The sequence below is a fragment of the Fukomys damarensis genome, unplaced genomic scaffold, assembly GCF_012274545.1.
Source record: "Fukomys damarensis isolate Sample0158 unplaced genomic scaffold, DMR_v1.0_HiC HiC_scaffold_20, whole genome shotgun sequence".
NCBI classification, from domain to species: domain Eukaryota; kingdom Metazoa; phylum Chordata; class Mammalia; order Rodentia; family Bathyergidae; genus Fukomys; species Fukomys damarensis.
Genome location: NW_022900932.1, coordinates 19,862,746 through 19,880,578, shown reverse-complemented (window position 1 = coordinate 19,880,578; position 17,833 = coordinate 19,862,746). Strand labels below are relative to the sequence as shown.

Genomic DNA, 17,833 nt, shown 5'->3' with positions numbered 1-17,833 from the left:
ATTATGTAGGTGCCCGTCGCCAGCTACTACCTGTCTGCCTCAGTGCCTGGAACACACAGGAATGCCTCTTGGTAAGAATGATCATTTTGGACTGGGGATTTAGCTCAGTGGTGCTGCTGCCTGCCTGGCAAGCGCAAGGTCCCAAGCTTGATCCCCAGTACCAAAAAAACAAAACAAAAATAAACCCAAAACAACAACAACAACAACAAAAAACCCAGAATGGTCATCCCAAGGAGAATGTGTGCGCCCTGACCTCTGCTCTAACCTACCCAGAGCCCTGGCTCTGGATGCACAAAGCCCCTTTCTCAGCCATACCTCAGTTTATCAGAGTGTAAAAGACCCAGGTCGGCAGCATCTGGGCTTTCTCTAGGGGAGCAGGAAGTTCAGGGAGCCCTGCCTCTTCTGGGAGAAACAGCCCCAAGCACACAGCTCCTTTGGCTAGGGGAGTGGGACTGTCCCCTCTGAAAGAGGACAACTTTATTTAGCAGGCTCTGTGGTAAGTGATCAGGGGCTCAGTAGAGGTGGCAGGCCAGGCACTCCTGGAACTCAGGGGCCACCCAAGAGCGAAGCAGGCGAAGTCACCTAACTTTGCTTTGGCTTGGATGCTTTCTCCTCTTCCTCTTTGCCAGAGTGCACCTTGAGGACTTGAGCTTTTCCGATGTACACTGGGGAGCAGGAGAAAGGCCCCAGCAGGTTATGTGGGAGCAGATGGGGAGGCAGGCCACGTCAAGCTTAGCTGGGGATGCGGGACACATGGATTCCCTTCTCTGAGCCCCACACTCCTTTCCTTTCAACATCCGGGGAACAAAACTCAAGCACCCATTCTGTGCCAGACACTGCTGGGCCCTCAGGACTGAGCACTTGTGTTATAAAATTATTTTTTACACTTGATCTTAGCCAAAAGGCCGAGAAGCGATATAAAATTATTTTTTAAATTAGGGTTTTGTTACTGTATATATGAACTCTATTATGTATTTTATATGTGGCCCGAGACGACTTCACTTCACTCAATGCCGCCCAAGCAACCCACAGGTGCAGGTTGGACGCGCCTGCTTTGCAGCCTGAGGGAGGAGGATGAAGTCCTCCTCTCTCTCCAGTCTGCTCCCTCCCTCAAAGGCACCAGGGTGACTGCAGGGGAGCCCTGTCCCCGCTCTCCCTCACTCCCAAACCCTGCCATACCTCCCACAGCAGCTAGGGGCACCCTCGCCATGCCCTGCTTATAACCCCGAGGGCCCCAAGCCCACATACCTGACTTCGTGCAGGCTGACCTTGCCCACCTGCCGCATCCTCTACCCATAGGGCCTGGCCACCTGGCCCGCTTCTTCCACGACACACAGTGCAGGTGGAACTCTGCTTGAGGCTCTCCCTCACCTGTGGCAGGCTGGGTCCTTCCCGAGGTTCAGCTCAAGGAACCTCCTGCCCCAGGTCCTCACCCCCACCACATCTGCTTGCTTTACTGTCCCTCCTGCATCCCCACCCAGTGTCCTTTTTTGTTTGTTTGTTGGTTTGTTTGTTTTTGGTACCAGGGTCCAAACTCTGGCCCTTGGGCTTGCGAGACAGGCGCTGGAACCATTGAGCTACCCCGCCCCAGTACTTTTATTTGTCCTCTGTGCCCCTCCTCCTAAGATATGAGCCTTATGGAATAGGAACTGGTCTGAATTCTTTCCCAGCACGTAGTAGGTTCTCAATAAATGTCAATGAGTGAGTGAATAGTTGAATTGAGCAGCTTTCTTAGGTAGGGACCCACCTCCAAGTTGCCTGCATCCCTCAGGGAATCCAGGGTGCAACTCACCCTCCCCCCCACTTGACTCCGAATGAAATCTCACCTGGTTTTTCACTTTGGGGCAGAGGTGGAGACTTCTTCAGGGATTGACTACAAACAAATACAAAGGGGTGGGTAGGTGGGAGGGGTGCAGGTGTGGTCAGCTGCCCACACTGGGGGAGGTGAGTCCCCTGACCTGCACAGCCAGACCCAGGTGGCTCCCACCTCCCCCAGCTGTGATTCTGTGCCTCTGTGGCCATGGCGGTGGGGGTGGGGAGGTAGGGCAGGGCCTTTTGTTCCTGGAGCTGGAAGGACTGGAAGGACAGCCACCGTGCAGCTCTCTTCTCAGGCCCTGGTTCACACCCTGGCAGTCAGGAGGACGCTCCTTTTTGAGTGGGGAAGACAGGAGACTCTTGCCCAAGGTCACCTTCCTCACTGGGCCCTTCCTCCTCTGGCCTCTCAAGGTGAGAAAACCAAGTCCAGGCCGGAGCAAGAACCCACGCCTTCAGCAAACCTAAGCCCACCCACCCCTGCCTCTGCTCCCCAAGCCTGCCCACCTCAAGCCACCCCAAGTTCCCCACTGCTGCGCACCCTCCTGACTTCTGTGCCTTCCCCTGCACTCCTCCCACTTCCGGGATGGTCTTCTACCATCCTTCCTCTGCTCCTTCAAGTCCTAGCAGTGCACCCTGAACTCTGCCAGGCATACTCAGGTGACTGTTAAGAATACAGACCCCGTTTCACCCTAGTGCTGGGGAATAAGAGTCTCCAGGGGTCCAGTTCAGCCCCGGGCTCTGACACAACTACACCCAGCCCTGGGCTACTGCATTTTGGACAAGCCCCCTGGGTGAGTTTGAATGCTACTAGGCTGGAAGTCAGCCAGGCCCACCAGGTGACTGTGGGCAGGTCCTCCAGTTGTCCCCAGGCCTCAGTTTTCTCATCCACAGAATGGAAGCAATAGTGCCTCTGTGGTTGCTAGACTAGAAATAGCCAACACACCCTGGGGTGTTAGACGTGGTGGGCCTCCAGCTTGCTCTTTCCTTCGCCAAAAGACAGACTGTACCCACCTGCTTTGTGAGGCCTTTCCCCCTTTATTTCCCCCTGCAGTACTGGATGGGAAACCCAGAGGTGCTCCACTACTGAGCTACATCCCCGGCCCTCTTGATTTTCTGGCAAGATCTTACTAAATTGCTGGCCTTGAACTTGTGATCTTTGTGCCTCAGCCTCCTGAGGAGCTGGGATTACAGATGTTCAGCACCATGCACAACTCCTAGTTGGTAATGAATTCCCTTTCTTCATAATTAATCCCTTTCTCCTCCATCCATCTAGGGCACTCGATAGCAGTATACTTGAGGCAGCCTTAATGTCGAATTCATCCTACCTGTGTCTTCCTGTAGACCAATTGCTTCCGAGGGCTGGATGGGGCTCATCAGCCTTCTCTTGTTATGCTCGACCCTCACACCCACGGGCACAACAGGACCTAGTGGGACCCTTGGGGAGAGCTGGGCCTCTTGATCCGGGTAGGCTCAGTCAGCCCAAACTCTGGCCAGCACCGGCCCCCTTCTCTGGACCCCTTAGATCTCACCCAGGAGGCCGGATGCTTAACTGTGAGGAAGCAGTTCTGGGAACAGAGGGGTGGATGGGGGTGCGGAGCCCACCTGTAGGGTGCCTGTGGCCTCTCTTGAGGTGGCTGTTGGACTTCTTGAAGCTGGTCCAAGAGTGTTTCTGCCGGAATGGATTCTAGGGGTTGGGGGAGGAGCTGAGCCACTGCGGTCTGCAGGAGTCCTAGGGCAAGGTCTTTCTCTGCAAGCACAGCCCATACAGCAGGCTCAGGCCCGTCCCTTTCCGGGCCTCCCCATCTTACTCAGGCCTGGCCACAAGCAGCACTCTCTGAACTCCCACACTCTGCTTTGCATCTCTCTGTGTCCACTGAGAGCCCGATGCTTCCTCACTTCTCTCCCACCTCACAAACAAGGTGCACCTTGTTCTCGGCCCCATGCAGCCCACCACACTGGGAGTCAACTTCCCCTTCCTCCTCCCTCTCATCACCCCTCACTCTGCCATGGAGACACAACCGGCACCTGCTGTCCCACCCAATGTCTTTCTTTCTTTTTTGTGGGGGTACTGGGGATCAAACGCAGGACCTTGTGATTGTGAGGCAGGCAGCCACGTGTCCTTGTGCATGCATGTGTGTTCTTATATTTGCACCTGTGTGTGCCTTTCCCATAGCAGCATGTGAGGGACTTTGTTTGCTAAGTTTGATCCTTAAACTTTTCCCTCCACCCCAGTGCCTAGGCTTGGGCTCAGCCTGAAGGGGGAGACCCCCCACACAAGGGTCCAGAAATCCTGCTGGAGACAAGAGGAGGATGAAGCAGGACACTGTCCAGCTGGACAATGAATTTCTTTAGGGCTCCAAAAAGTAGGAGCTGGGCAACCCCAGGGTTGGGGGCGAAGCAACATCTGCAGAACCAGAGAACAAGGGCAGGGTCCTGACAGCCTGCAGGCAGAAAGGGGCCCTGCGGCTCTGTGCTCACCCTGAGGAGGCGCATAGAGGAGCCAGAACTGGATGGCGCTCAGCGAATCTGTCTGTAGGATCTGGCAGAGGAGCTCTAGGATCTGCGGGCAGGAGAGTGAGCTGGTTAGTGAGACCCCACACACATTCCACCAGGCAGAGCAGGCAAATGTGGGTTCAGCGGGCACTGAGGAGCCACACCCCTGAATTCCTGGAGCCACATGCTGTGGTTTCAACCAAGGTCCCTGCCTCCACTCTCACAGGACCCTTCAATCTGCAGCAGGCTCCCTGTACAACAGGCCCGAGGGAATATTCTTCCCTTCTCCCTGTCTTTTTCCCTCTCTCACCTTTCTTCCTTCTTTTCTCTCCTCCCTCCCTCTCTCTCTCTCTCTCTCTGTCTCTCTCTCTTCATGAGGGAAAGGATCCAGGGCTTCACACATGCTAGGCACATGCTCTACCAATGAGCTGCACCACCAGCCTCTGGAGGAAGATTTAGGGGGAGTAACAGGAATTTGAAGCTAAGGCCTTTGCACTGAGTTACATCCTCCACGTTATTATTATTATTATTATTATTATTATTATTTTATTATTTTAATTTAAGACAGGGTCTTCTAAGTTGTGAAGTTGTCCAGGCTGGGTTCAAACTTAGGATTGCCTCAGCCTCCCAGACTATTGTTACTTCAGACATAGGCTACTATACCCAGCTGGAGGAAGATTCTTAACTTCTCCTCTGGTCAGGCAAAGAATCCAAGGCTTTGCCAGAGGAAGACACTCAACAGTGTCTGCGTGGCAGAATGAAGCCCAGCATCAGATGTGTCGGGGGTGCACCCCTGGAGCCTCTTTGAGCCAGTTGTGCCCTGGGGTCCCTTACTGTGAAGGCCAAGTCGGAGCTGTCCTCAGACTCAGCGAGTCCCACATGCCTGAGTCCTTTCTGTAGGATTTGGGGTACCCCCTAGGGTTCCTCACCCCAGAGCTCCCAGAGTCCAGAGATATTAACAAGGAGGAGAGGGAGTCCCACTGGGCAGCCATGGGTCAGAGCAGGCCGGTTTTGTCAGCTGCCCGAGGGGCTCCTTCCTGCTGAGCAGTGGCTCACTGGACCTCTCCATCTCTGTACATAGATGTTCAGCCCTTGCTATCTTTGCTACTTCGGGGCTGGTTTCCCCTGTTTTCTTCAGTCAAAGAGCATCAGGAGAAGATCCAACTCTGTCTGGGATGGGCTAGGGGGGCTTGCTAGGCCAAGTTTCAGATGGTGGCTGTGGCTATGGCAGGCTGGAGTCCCTGGAGCCCTAGGAAAGTGGGGTTCCCTAAGCAGTCCGTCTTTCTGGGACCCGTAGGGGCCTGTCAGACTCAGCAGGTCAGCTGCTCCTTGGCAGAGTGAGAATGGGGTTAAGCCTCTCCCCAGGCTGGTGCCTGCTCACTCCCAGCATCCAGGACCTACCTGCTGCGGGGACTCCCTCATCTGCCGCAGTGCCCTGCTCCATTCTCTGCATCCAACTTACCTTCCCTGTGCCCCCTCCCCACAGGGCCTGAGAACCTAATTCCAGACACGTTGAGGATGCCCTAAGGTGAAGAGAATACTGGCTCTAGTCCCAGCTATGCTGCTCCTTCTCTGGGGACCTGGGTCACCGAATGCCACTGGTAGGGCCTCAGCCTCCCCAGTTGTGGTTCAGGTATCCTGGGCCCTGGCTCCTCTAGACACTTGGCTAGACAGTGGCCGGGCTTCAAAGGAACTGCTGGCTTGAAAGAAGGGATTTCTGAAGGTGCAGGCTGCATGTCTGCCCTTCCCTGCAGGGGAGATGCACATGCATTTCAACAGGGACCCAATGCCTTGATCCACTAGAAAGGGGTGTGGACTCATCTTGGCCCTTGATGGGGAAACTTGAACACAGAGCAGATGGGCTCTAGGCTCTGCTGGAGCACAGACCGAATCCCTCTCGGTGTGGGAGGCCAGACTGGGACCAGCCCTGCAGGCTGCTCCTGGGGTGTGGCTGCAGAGCACTCTGAGTGGCATCTTCACCTCCTTGCCTCTCAATCCACCTTGCAGCTCCCTCTGTGACTCATCAGATGCCGCAGCTGGGCTGGACCTTTGATGACCATGCTCAGCTCCCATGGACTAAGGTTGTTAAGGGGAAAGGACTCACACGGAAAGGGGCAGGATGGCACAGGCTCCTTAGAGGCAGGGATCAGAGCAGGGGTTTCCCAACTTACAGACCTCACTGTTGGAGGACCAGTGTCCCCAGGAAAAGCCATGCCCTAAAGCAGCCTGGAAGGGTGTTAGTTGGAAGACTGGGAGCAGGGACTGCTACAGCTCTGCACCCAAAGCCGAGCTCACCAGAAGCTCCTGGTCCTGCAGGAGGGAGGCCTGGGCTCCTCTGTTTCTGCTGGAAGGGTGGCTCCGTTGGTGGAAGCTGCGGCGACTGAGAGCTCGGGTGGAGGCAGGAATGAGCCTTCCGGTCTCAGCAGAGTACTTTGCTCCTTGCTCCCTTGGGGGCTCTTCCTTCTGCTGGGACAAAAGTGACCTGAGACTCCAGGATCCAGTGAGCGGGAAGGAGGAGGCAGAGGGGAAATGGCAGGAAGGCCAAGTTATCTGCCTCCCCAGAGCAGTATCACAGTGATGCCTGGGACACAGACTGTCACCCAGGCCACCACTACCCTCTGGGTTAGAGACCTTCCACCAGAAGGGCTTCCACTAGCAAGAGCTCAACATTTCTGGTTGAACAATGGGTGCCTTGGGGGTTCTTGTTCTTCCACACAGGCAAATCCTTCCTGCTCCCCTCCTCCAGCCCATTAGAGATTTGAAAACAGCCCCCTGACCAAGGCCCTACCTTCTTGCCCCGCTTGGCTGCCTCCTTCCTTTGCCCTGACCTCTGGGGTCCCCTGCCTTTGAAATTGCAGTTTAGCCTTATAGCCTCCTTCTCCCCATTTTAAAGATAGAAAACAGAGACCCCGGTAGCTTAGCTGCTACCCTGAGTGACGTAGTAAGTTAGCTGAGAGCAGCGACAGAGGCCAGGTCTCAGGTTTCTGCTTTTCCACTCTGGTTGCCCGAAACGAGGGGTAGAAGCAGACAAGGGCCAGGACTGTCCTAAGACCACCTTCCATCTGCCTCTTGATTGTCTCTGCCATTTTATTACCAAGCAGCAACTACTAGGCCACGCCCACCCCATTAAGTGTCTCATTATGCATCCACTGTCCCAAGGCCACCTTCCCTAGGAAGCCCTCTTGGGTTTCCTGTTCTCACCCTCCTTGAACTCTCACTGACACCCTCCTCCCAGTGCCAGGAGCAGAGCTTTGAGGAACTTCTTTATGAGGTCTGAGCCCCTTTCCTCCATGTCCGGGCTCCTTCCTGGCTCTGCACCCACCTCTTTGTTCTTTAGCTCTTTCTCCTTGGTAAAGACAGCCACTCGGGAAGCCAGCTCCTTCAACTCCCTCTTCCAGGCCTCTGCGAGGGGGGAACAAGATCCTGGGCTCTGCTCCCCCTTCCTGTAGTACCAGGGCTGGGAGGGCAGGGAAGGTGCAGTACCAGGTGGAAGACCACCCCAACCACCACCATTCCTCCATCTTTCCTTCCCCAGTCTTAAGGGAAAGGGGGAGGCAGTGCTCCGGAGGAAGGAAGATTATGAATGACACCATGGATAGGGCGTGGTTGTTTCTCTTCTAAAGGGGGTGGTGCTGATGTCCTGCCTGGGGTGTTGCTGGGACCTGTTGGTGAGCATTTTGGTGATGCTTGTGTTTGGATACGTATCATCTGATCTAGCTTCACCTCCTTTAGGTACCTGGAGCCAGGACTGAGACACGGGCGATACACCAAACCCTTATTGACACACTGAACTGCTTCTGGAGAGGTGGTGTAGACTCTACAGCCAGCCACCAATTTTCCCTGCCCTGTGCTGTAGGCCTGGCCCCTTTCCCAGGAGCTCCCTGCTCTGCCCTACCAAGGCAGACTTTCCCGAACCCTAGTAGCAGAGTGGGCAGAGCATGGCAGGGCAGAGACCTCCAGAAGGCTATGCCAACACTGTGCTTGATGGTCTGATTGCTCTGTGCCTGAACGTGCAAGTCACTAAATATTGCGATTCTTATCTGTAGCTGTAAACCACGTGACTGTTGTCAAAATCAACTTGACCTTTGTTATTTGATTCCTCCTCAAGCATCTCAAATCTAAGCAGGGGCTCGTTTCTGAGGCCAGGACCTGGGGACAGTGTAGGGAGTAATGCAGAGAAGAGGCTGCCCGAGGAGATGAGGGAGAAAGTGGGGTCATCCTACAGCCCCACCAACATAAAAGCAATGTACCCCTTCTTTCTCAGGCACCCACCCAGGTGGGGCAGCCCTTGGGGACAGGCATGAGCACCCAGGAAGAAGGTTGTGGCCCAAGTACTCACGAGAAGAGAGCCGGGGGTTCCGATTAGAATGTGGGTCCCCAATGGGGACGGAGATGGTGGGCATCCCCATCAGACAGCGGGGTAAGAGTGTGGACTGAGTCAAGGGGGTCAGAGAGAACTCGTCCCTCACGACACAGACGGGCTTCCCAGTGAGATCTGCAAAGGGTTAGAGGCTGTGGGCAGGGGCCCTCTCTGGACCTTAGGAGCTCCAGGAGGCCGGAAGAGGCTGGGGACAGGTAGAGATCCCCGTCTCCACTATTCAGGTAACCACCAGCACAGCAGTCATCAGAGCTGAGAGGCCCTGTGAGGTGAGACCACTGTCATCTCCTCCATGGGGCACTGAGAAATGGACCAAGAAGGTTTTTTCCAGTCTTCTTAACCTCTGTCTTGGGGTCCCTGAGGTTTTTCCAGTTGCTCGGGTGGAGAATCCCAGAGGGAGCCTTGAATCTTGTTTCTCATACTCACTTTCAGTCATCAAACCCTGTTGGCTCTGCCTCCTGACTGCCCCTAGGAAAGGCCAATGCACTTTTTCCTGCTTGATGGTCCAAGCCATCAAGACAGGCTAGGGTGACCTTGCTAAAAGATCTTACTTCTGAGTTCTCAAGCTTCCGATGGCCCACCTGGCACTGTGAGGCAGCTCACTGGTGACACTAGTGGCCGGCAAGTCCCAGCTGATCTGGCCCCGTTGCCTCCCTGACAGTGTCTCCTTCCTCTCCCATCCTAGTCTGGTCCAGCCACACCTTGAACTTCCTTGCCGATCCTCCCGCAGAGCTGAAGTGCTTTCGCTCAGGGCCTTGGTATTTGCTGATCTGTCTCCCCGGGCATTATTAGCTTCACTCCTGCCCCCACATCAGTCCTGGCTTGGCCACTAGGCAAACGTGGGACCCTGGTTAGACCTCAAACTCTCTGGGCCTCAGCCTGGACCTAGGCTGGAGGGAGCACTTCCTTCCCTGTTCTCAAGGTTGATTAGGGATCACCCTTCCACACCCGCTCCACCCCAGCCAGGGTGTGGCGGACCTGGTCCTACCTTGGATGTGGGTCACACGCTGGGGGTGGGGGTGGTGCCTGGAGAAGAAGGAGTGGTGGCTGAGACGGCCAAAGCGGTAGGTGCTGGCGGTTTTGGGTTTGGGGGTCTTCAGCACCTCTTGGATCAGCTCCAAATCCACAATGCCTGGGATCACCGGTTCTTTCTGTGGCCCACCATCCCCGTGGCTCTCTGGCCTGTGCCCGGACTTTTCAGGTTTCAGCTCAGCCTTAGGACTGAAGGAGAAGATTGAAGGGGAAGTGACTAGAGCTTTGGTCTGGCAGCAGTGTCCATCCCAACTCTGAGCTGCGTGCTTACCATAGAGCCCATCCTCAGAGACAGAAATCTTCCTGGATATCACCCATCCCCCACTACAGCACCCAAAACTCAGCTCCCCCCTGAGTCCTTTTCCCAGTGGCACCATCCAGTCCCAGGGGGCCTGTGTCTTCCTAAGATGCCTTCTTAGGTTCTTCTTAGTCCATCTGTGAGAGCTCAGATGGGATCTCCCAGAACCCCAGTTATCTCCCAGAGAACAAATCTGAAACTAGAAAGAGAACCTCAGACCTACCTATTCCTCCACACTCCTGAGGTGGAGCAAAGGCCCCTTATATGCACCTCCTAGGGACAGGGGCTGGCCCCAGCAAGTCCTGTCTCCAAGCCCCGCTGTTGGCAACCCCAATGAGCCAGCTGTCACCTTCCCCCTCAGGGTGGTCCTGGGCCAGAGCCAGAGCTAGTGCAAGGCCAGGTGGGCCATCCTTTCCCCATAGGGTCCCTCCCAGGAGACGCAGAACTGACAGGAAGCTGTCAGGGCTGTGATGCTCTGCAGGGAGCATCACACGCTAGCTGGGCTTCTCTGGAGTCCAGCAGTTCAGTTCCCTGCTCCCTGCCCCATCCTGAGGAGGCTGAGCTTCTGCTCCCAGAGGGAGTGTGGAGGTCAGCCCAGCAAGGATCCAAAGGTCAGGCCCCTTCTGCCCGGGCCTGGTGCAGGCACCTGCCTGGTGGCTGTCTGCACTCCCTTCTCCTGCTGTTCCTGGCTGAAAGGGGTCCCTCTGGAGGAGAATAGGTGGGCTCTGGATATGCTAAGCCAGAAGTGCTGCCCTTGGGCCCTGTGAAGATATCGCTGACCCGGCCCCTGGGTTTTCTGTTCTAGTCTCCATTCTTCTCTAGGGAATCTGGGACTTAAAGAAAAACTGTAAGCTAACTTTGAAAGCCACAGTTAGCTACCACCTCTACCCTTAAGTAACAGAGGACGTGGTCTCCTAACCCCCACCCCCACCCCCACCCCCATCCCTGGAATGCCTGTGCTCTGTGTTCCTGCCTGACTGTGCCTTCTCCTACCCAGGGAGGGCCCTGGGTGCAGCCTGTGCTAACTTAGCTGAGGACCCACTGGGGGCCCAGCTGGTGGCAGGGCAGGGTGAGAAAGGGCTGCCTCTTCTGGACCTCCAGGCTACTGAACTCCCCCAGGCTGCCTCTGTCTTCTGCCCTGTCCTGCTCCCAACACCTTTGGTCAGCAGGTGGACGTTTAAGGCCTTACCTTGTCAGTGGATGTTCAACCAACTGAGTCCTCACCTCCGCCGCCATTGTAATGTTTCTAGTAGAATAAAGACCTGTGTCTTAGTGCTCAGGATGAGTAACAGGGACTCTCATGGACCAAAGGTGGGAGTATAAACTGGGGCAGATTCTTTGGGGGCCAAAGGAACAAAAGCTTGTAACATTGAACACTTGCTTGCTGTATCACCCAACATTTCTGTTTCAGACATAGAGAAGGTGTACAACAGGGGCCATTGATAAGAATATTCCTGTTACCATCACCCAAAATAGCAAAACCCTGTAACAACCCAAATGTCCAATGGCAGAACAATCAATAAGCAAGCCCTGTTACATTGAGGCAATTGAGCATTTTATGGCTATGAAAATAAATGAGCGCCAGCTACTTGCAACAGCATGGGCGAATCTTACAAATATACAGCTAAGTCAAGGAAAGCATGTTTCAGAGCACAGGGCAGGAAATCTTTTTTTAAAAAAGGAAAGTTCAAAGGCAAGCAAAATGATAGCAAACATGTGATTGAACAATAACAGCAAAAATTGCAGCTATTTCTGGATGGAAGAAAGGTGGGGAAGAGGAGAGCAAGGAGCATACAGGAGAACCATCAGTGGTGATACGTTAGTGCTTGGTGTGGGCGGTGCACTTACTGGTGTTCATTATACTATTAAATAAACTAATTAAATGAAACAGATGAAAGAAGGCAGATGTTGAAGCCAAGAATTATGATTAATCTGAATCTATGGGTTTGCTAACTATATATAAAATCTATATCCAGTACATGCGTACATTGCTAGGGATGGTTTGGGAAAGGAAATCAATGCATTCTGAGAATTAACCTTCAGGGACCCCCAGTGACCCCCCAGAGTCTCTATAAGGTTAGCGTGTGAGGGATTGGCTTTGTCTGAGGTCAAGGAAGAGGAAAGACTAGCAGAGGCCACAGAGCCAGGAACCAGAGCCCAGGCCTCTGGCTCAGAGGTCCCTGATCTTTTTCCCTAACAATGGGCAGAGCTTCCTTTTAAACTTTGGCACCCTCAGTGACAGGCTGAGCTTTAGAGCACACAGAGCATTTGGAAGCCCTGAATCCACCCATCTATAGGAAAAGCAACTTTTAGAATAGACTTTCAAATACTTTTGACCATGATGACATTAAGAAATTCATTTTTCTATCAGGATTCAATTCACATACGTGTGTGTGCTTGGGTGTGCAGGTAATACTGAGACCAGAGTACCCTGGAGCAATACCACTCTACGTGTGGTGTGCACAAATGCATGCATCCTAGGTTTTGTTTCCGTTTTTTGAACATTAGACATACGACCCATCAAACTGCTGCGATAAGCACTCGGGAGTCAGGATCCGCGTGCTGGAGCGAGCTCAGCAGCGACCTGGCAGGTCAGGACTGCGTTCTCCAGAGTGAGACAGGTTGGACCACTGGGGCCACCTCCGCCATGCGCTGTGTCCCTGGGCCCCCAGACATTCAAATCCAAGAAATCTGAAGGCTGCCACTGATCCACAGCCCCTCGCCCCCGCCCCTGGCCTGCAGGGCCCTTCTCAGCGTTCTTGGTCTGATTCCAGGGGCTATTTCTTCTCTGGAAAGGTCCTGGACTCACCGAGGAAGATGCCCCCTACAGCATGTGAGCAGGAAGCCCCTACTACCTGAGCAGGAAGGCGAGAGAGGGCACACCAAGGGGCAATCTCCTCAGCGCTGCGGATGAGTCTGCGGCTTTGTGACTGCAGCGAGCGCATTGGTTGCTAGGTTACCCCTTCCCCACAACTCCAGAACCACTCCCAGCACCCCTCACCCCCACACATATGCCCAGCTCCTCTTTCCCACTCCTGGAGGGGCAGCCGGCTCACCGAGGACTTTCTCTCGTCCTTCCAAGCTCCTCCTCCACTCCCCATCCAGCACTTCCAGTGGGGACCCGGGGAGAGAAGGCTGACTGACTGGTTTGGCCAGCTGTGAGCAGGCGGAGAGGCTAAGGATGCTGTTTGTGCCAGGTCCCAGCTTTATCAGCTGCACCTCGCCTGACAGGGCATGGAAGTGTTGCCCTGGAGATCATTCCTCAGGGGTTGTCTCTTGGAGAAGACCAACCACCGTGTCCAGAGTATCTCTCCAGCCTCAGTTGGTGGGACAGCTGGGTGGGAAGATTCTGGGTTTTCAGTAAGGCAGAGATTCCAAGCAGGTTCTGACACCTCGTGGCTGTGTCGCTTTGGAAGACGTCACTGCTGTACTGCCAGAGATGTGGAACTCCGGGCTCGACTCCACATTCTTCTACTTCCTACCATGTACATCAGCCAGCTTATCCTTGAATCTCGGCTCCTATGCTCTGAAATAGAGATTATACTCCCAGTTATTTTCTATCAGAAATATTAAAGCAAGTTAATACACATTCAAGGGTTTAGAATAGTGCCTGACACCAACAGCTGTCTCTTGCTAATTACCACGTTACAGGACCCTATAACTTGGGGCCCTTAATCTTCTGGGTTTGTTCTGAAGAACAAGTGAGTCAATGGGAGTGAAGCACCTAGGTGTAAGTCTGGCCTACAAGTGGTGCTCAAACAGATAATAATAATCATTGTTACCGGTAACTTGACAGAGATAGGATTGCGTAGTTGGGTGGGTCCTTAGTTCAGAACTGCCTTGAGTAATTCACTTTATTTCTCTGAAGCTTGGTGTGGGTGCCTGCCAAACAAGGACAAGGATAATCCTTGGACCATAGGGCTGGGATGGCTATGGGGCGGGTATACAGGGTCTGTAAACTTGGGGAAGGCTCACAAATGGTGCTTGATGCTGTCCTAGGAATGAGGATGCTGGCCCTCAAAACCGACCAGGGTGGATCTATCTGAGAGTCTTTGTTCTCAGCACCTCTGGCTTTGTATCAGAATCCTGTGGCTTCCAGACTGGCTGACTCCTGGGGAGCAAGCACAGAACAGTAGGTAGTTATAGGCAAATAAGCTTTTCTAAAGTCCTGCCCCTTCCAGCATATTCAAACCAATATGGTAGCCCATGGAGGGGCCATCTGAACTTGGCCTTCCTCCAAATGCTTCCTCAGCCACATGGGCCAGAATGACCCCTGTCTGTCGTCTTATTTTTTCCTGGGCCTGTTTCTGCAAGACTTAGGTGAAACCATTTGGAAATCCCCTTTTGCATGCCTCTGAGCATGCTGGTGACTATAAAACAACAATACTGTGTTTGAAAGATGAGAGGCTTTCTTCCCTTCCTCATGGCTTTTGGCACTAGGGATTTCCCACCATGTGTGCTGAGACAGCTGAGACACAAACCCACGCTCCCCCTCCCCATGCTGCCTTTCAACGTTTCTGTTGGATTTAGAGCTGAATGAAGCATCTGCATGCAGACCGTGATGTGAAAGGGGAAGGAGATGCCTTAAGAAGTGTCTTCAATGCTGGTTTTTGTAGAAGAGCTGGGACACCATCAGATTTCCTTCTTCCTGGAGCTCAGAAACAGGAGCGAGATCTATCTGCCTGGAAATGGTTTGAGGCAATTCTCTGTTTTGATCAATGCCTCAGTTACAAGAGGAGCAATGTAAAACCTTATGGCACACTTCCTGTGTGCCAAGTGCTATGCTAAGCCCCTCAATGCAGTATCTCACTTAATCCTATAGATGAGGAAATTGATGATCAGAGAAATCCTTAGCAATGTGATATAATTATATTTCTCCATCTGTGGCTTGCTCTTCTGACTCTAATGCAATCTCTCAGGAAAGATATCCTCATTTTAATATAGCCCAATTTACTAATTATATTCTTGATAGCGGGTTTTGTGGCCTATTTAAGAGACCTTTACCTACCTGTTTATGAAGATATTCTCCATATTATTTTTACCTTTCAAATTTAGATCTATGATAAATCAGGAATAGGTTTCTGTATACTGTATAATAAAAGGGTCAAGATTAATAGATTTTTTTCCCATATAAATATCCATTTGACCCACTACCATTATTTAAAATATTGTCCTTGTCCTGCTTCTCCATATCACCACCTTTATCAAAATTCAAGTGTCCGTATGTGTGGGTCTGTGTCTGGACTTCCTATTTATCATTGTATAAGTACTACTTTAATTACTGTAGCTTTACATCTTGATATCTAGTGGTATAAGACTTCCAACTTTCTGTTTTAAATTGTCTTGGTTTTTCTAGTTCCTTTGGCCTTCCATATAAACTTTAGAGTAATTTACCAATATCTACAAAAAATTTTGCTGGAGTTTTAGTAGTAATCAGGTTAATCTTGTATATTATTTGAGGAGACTTGAAATGTTTACTACCTGGAGTCTTTCAATCCATGAGCATGGTATGTCTTTTCATTCCTTTATTTAATTACAAGGTACAAGGGTTTGAACTCAGGGCCTTGAAATGTTTCAGTTTTTTGAGAATTTATAAATGATATTCAATTTTTCATTTTGATGGGCATTGCTAGTATATGGAAATACAATTGAATTTTGTACATTCACTATCCTGTAATATTGCCAAACTCATATGTTAGTTCTAGGTGACATGTTATAGATTCACTGAGATTTTTCTACATTTGTAATAATATAATCCACCAACGAGGACAGTTTTCTTTCTTTCCAATCTATATATCTTTTAGTTCCCTTTCTTGCCTTGTTATATTGCCCTGAGTTTTTAATGCTATGTTGAATAAGAATATGAAGAGTGGTCAGGGATTTAGCTCAGTGGTTCCGGTGCCTGCCTTGCAAGTGCAAGGGCCCTAGTTTGATCCCCGGTACCAAAAAACAAACAAACAAACAAACACAGTTCATGCTAGTCATGGTGATGCACACCTGTAATCCCAGCACTGAGGAGGCTGAGGCAGGAGGATCGCTGTGAGTTTGAAATCAGCCTGGGCTACATAGTGAGTTCCAGGTCAGTCTCAACTACATAGTGACACCCTGTCTTAAAAAACCAAAAATAAGAATATGAAGAGTGGATATCCTTGCCTTGTTCACTATCTTGGGGAGCAAGCAGTAAGTCTTAACCACGAAATATTGCAGTTGTAGGTTTTTTTGTAAATGTTCTGTATCAAGTTAAGGAAGTTCCTATTTCTATTTTCTGATAATTTTTGTCATGAAAGGTATTGAATTTCATCAAGTGCTTTTTCTGCATCAACTGATATAATCATGTGCTTTTTCTTCTTTAGCTTATTAATATCATAGATTATGTTGACCTTCAAAAATTGAGCCAGATTTGTACCCTTGGAATAAATTGCACTTGGTCATAGTGTACCTTTAAATATTGCAGGATTATGTTTGCTGATATTTTGTTAAGGATTATGATATTTACTGTCTTGGTCTGCTTTTGGTACCAACATAATACAAGCTTTACAAATGAATTTGAAAGTTTTTTCTTCTTCCATTTTCTGGAATACATTGTGTAAAATTAGTGCTAATTCTTTTTTAAATATTTGCTAGGCTTCGCCATAGAAACTATCTGACCTGGAGATTTATAGTTTGGGAATTTTAAAATTATAAATTCAATTTCTTAGTAGTTTACTATTGTTCTAACAAAAAAATATTTAGTACTGGAGATTGAACCCAGGGCCTTTGCACTGATCTTGTCTTTAGATTTTTTTTTTTAAATTTTGGGACAGGGTCTTGCTAACTTGCTAAATTGCCTAACTGGGCTCTACCTTATGATCGTCCTCCCTTAGCCTCCCAGAGTGTTGGAATTACAGGTCTGTGTCACCATACCTGGCTCCTACTATATTGGTGAGTTGAAATAGTTGGTATTTTTTCAGGAGGTAATCTATTTCTCCTAAACTGTCACATTTATTTGGGTAAAACTGTTGGTAATATTCCCTTATTATTATTATTATTTTATCTCTGTAGAGTCTGCGGAGATATTCCTGATTTCATTCTTAGCATTGTTGATTTGCCATTTCTTTTTTTTTTTTTTCTTTGTCAGTGTTCTGGATGGAGATTTTTGTCAATTTTATTGATCTTTTCAAAGAATTAGCTCTTTGTTTTATTAATTTTTATTTTCAGTTTCGTTGTTTTCTGTTTTTTATCTTCACTATTTCCTTTTTGTGCTTGCTTTGAGATTTCTATTTATTTTGTTTGTTTTCTGAGTCCTTGAGATGAATACTTAAATTCTTGACCTGATTTTTTCCTCTTTTCCAATATATGCATTTGTACGCTTGGTTTTCTAAATTGTCCTCCTACTGCTGATTAGCAGTGTTTCACAAACTATCACATACTACATCTTCATTTTTGTTTAGTTAAAATATTTAAAAAATACTTTAATTCATGGATTATTTGGAAGTATAATATTTAGTTTCCAAATATTTGAAGATTTCTCCTTTATTCTGCTGTTATTTCTGGTTTGATTCCTCTCTAATAGGAGAATACACTTTGTATTATTTTAATTCTTTTAATTTGTTGAGGTTTGTTTCATGGCTCAGGATATGGTATATATTGATAAACATTCTATGGACCCTTTAAAAGAATGAGTATTCTACCATTGTTGGGTAAAGTTTTCTGTAAATGCTGATTAGATCCTGTTGTTTGATATTGTTGAGTTCACGTACATCCTTACTGATTTTTCTGGCTGGTTTTGTGTGTGTGTGTGTGCGTGTGTGTGTGTGCGTGTATATATATATATATAT

The 17,833-nt window shown here is 50.2% G+C and overlaps 1 protein-coding gene and 1 long non-coding RNA gene across 8 annotated transcripts in view; one reads left to right on the top strand and one right to left on the bottom strand.

Annotated features, from left to right (window-relative positions):
- Positions 1-437: 437 nt before the first annotated feature.
- Positions 438-13,362, bottom strand: Tbata (thymus, brain and testes associated). 3 transcript variants are annotated; one of them, XM_010606143.3, is made up of 10 exons: positions 13,073-13,362; positions 11,206-11,262; positions 9,675-9,907; positions 8,648-8,803; positions 7,631-7,710; positions 6,604-6,771; positions 4,294-4,375; positions 3,418-3,562; positions 1,827-1,873; positions 438-665 (listed from the first exon to the last, which is right to left on the bottom strand). In XM_010606143.3, the coding sequence occupies exons 2-10, from the start codon at positions 11,250-11,252 to the stop codon at positions 583-585; spliced, it is 1,041 nt and encodes a 346-aa protein (XP_010604445.1). In that variant the 5' UTR covers positions 11,253-11,262; positions 13,073-13,362; the 3' UTR covers positions 438-582. The 3 variants fall into 3 exon arrangements, with proteins under 3 accessions (XP_010604445.1, XP_010604431.1, XP_010604439.1); XM_010606129.1 differs by lacking the exon at positions 13,073-13,362 and adding an exon at positions 12,826-12,948; XM_010606137.1 differs by lacking the exon at positions 13,073-13,362 and adding an exon at positions 12,872-12,948.
- A 61-nt stretch (positions 13,363-13,423) lies between these two features.
- LOC104849648 overlaps positions 13,424-17,833 on the top strand; it is a 12,902-nt gene continuing 8,492 nt past the window's right edge. Inside the window, exons 1-3 of one of the 5 annotated variants that reach the window (XR_776814.1) lie at positions 13,424-13,501; positions 14,016-14,148; positions 16,880-16,915. This is a non-coding gene — a long non-coding RNA (uncharacterized LOC104849648). Of the gene's footprint in view, positions 13,502-14,015; positions 14,153-14,546; positions 14,696-16,879; positions 16,916-17,833 lie in introns of those variants that run through there. The other 4 variants (XR_776815.1, XR_002024798.1, XR_776813.1 and 1 more) reach the window with 4 other exon arrangements.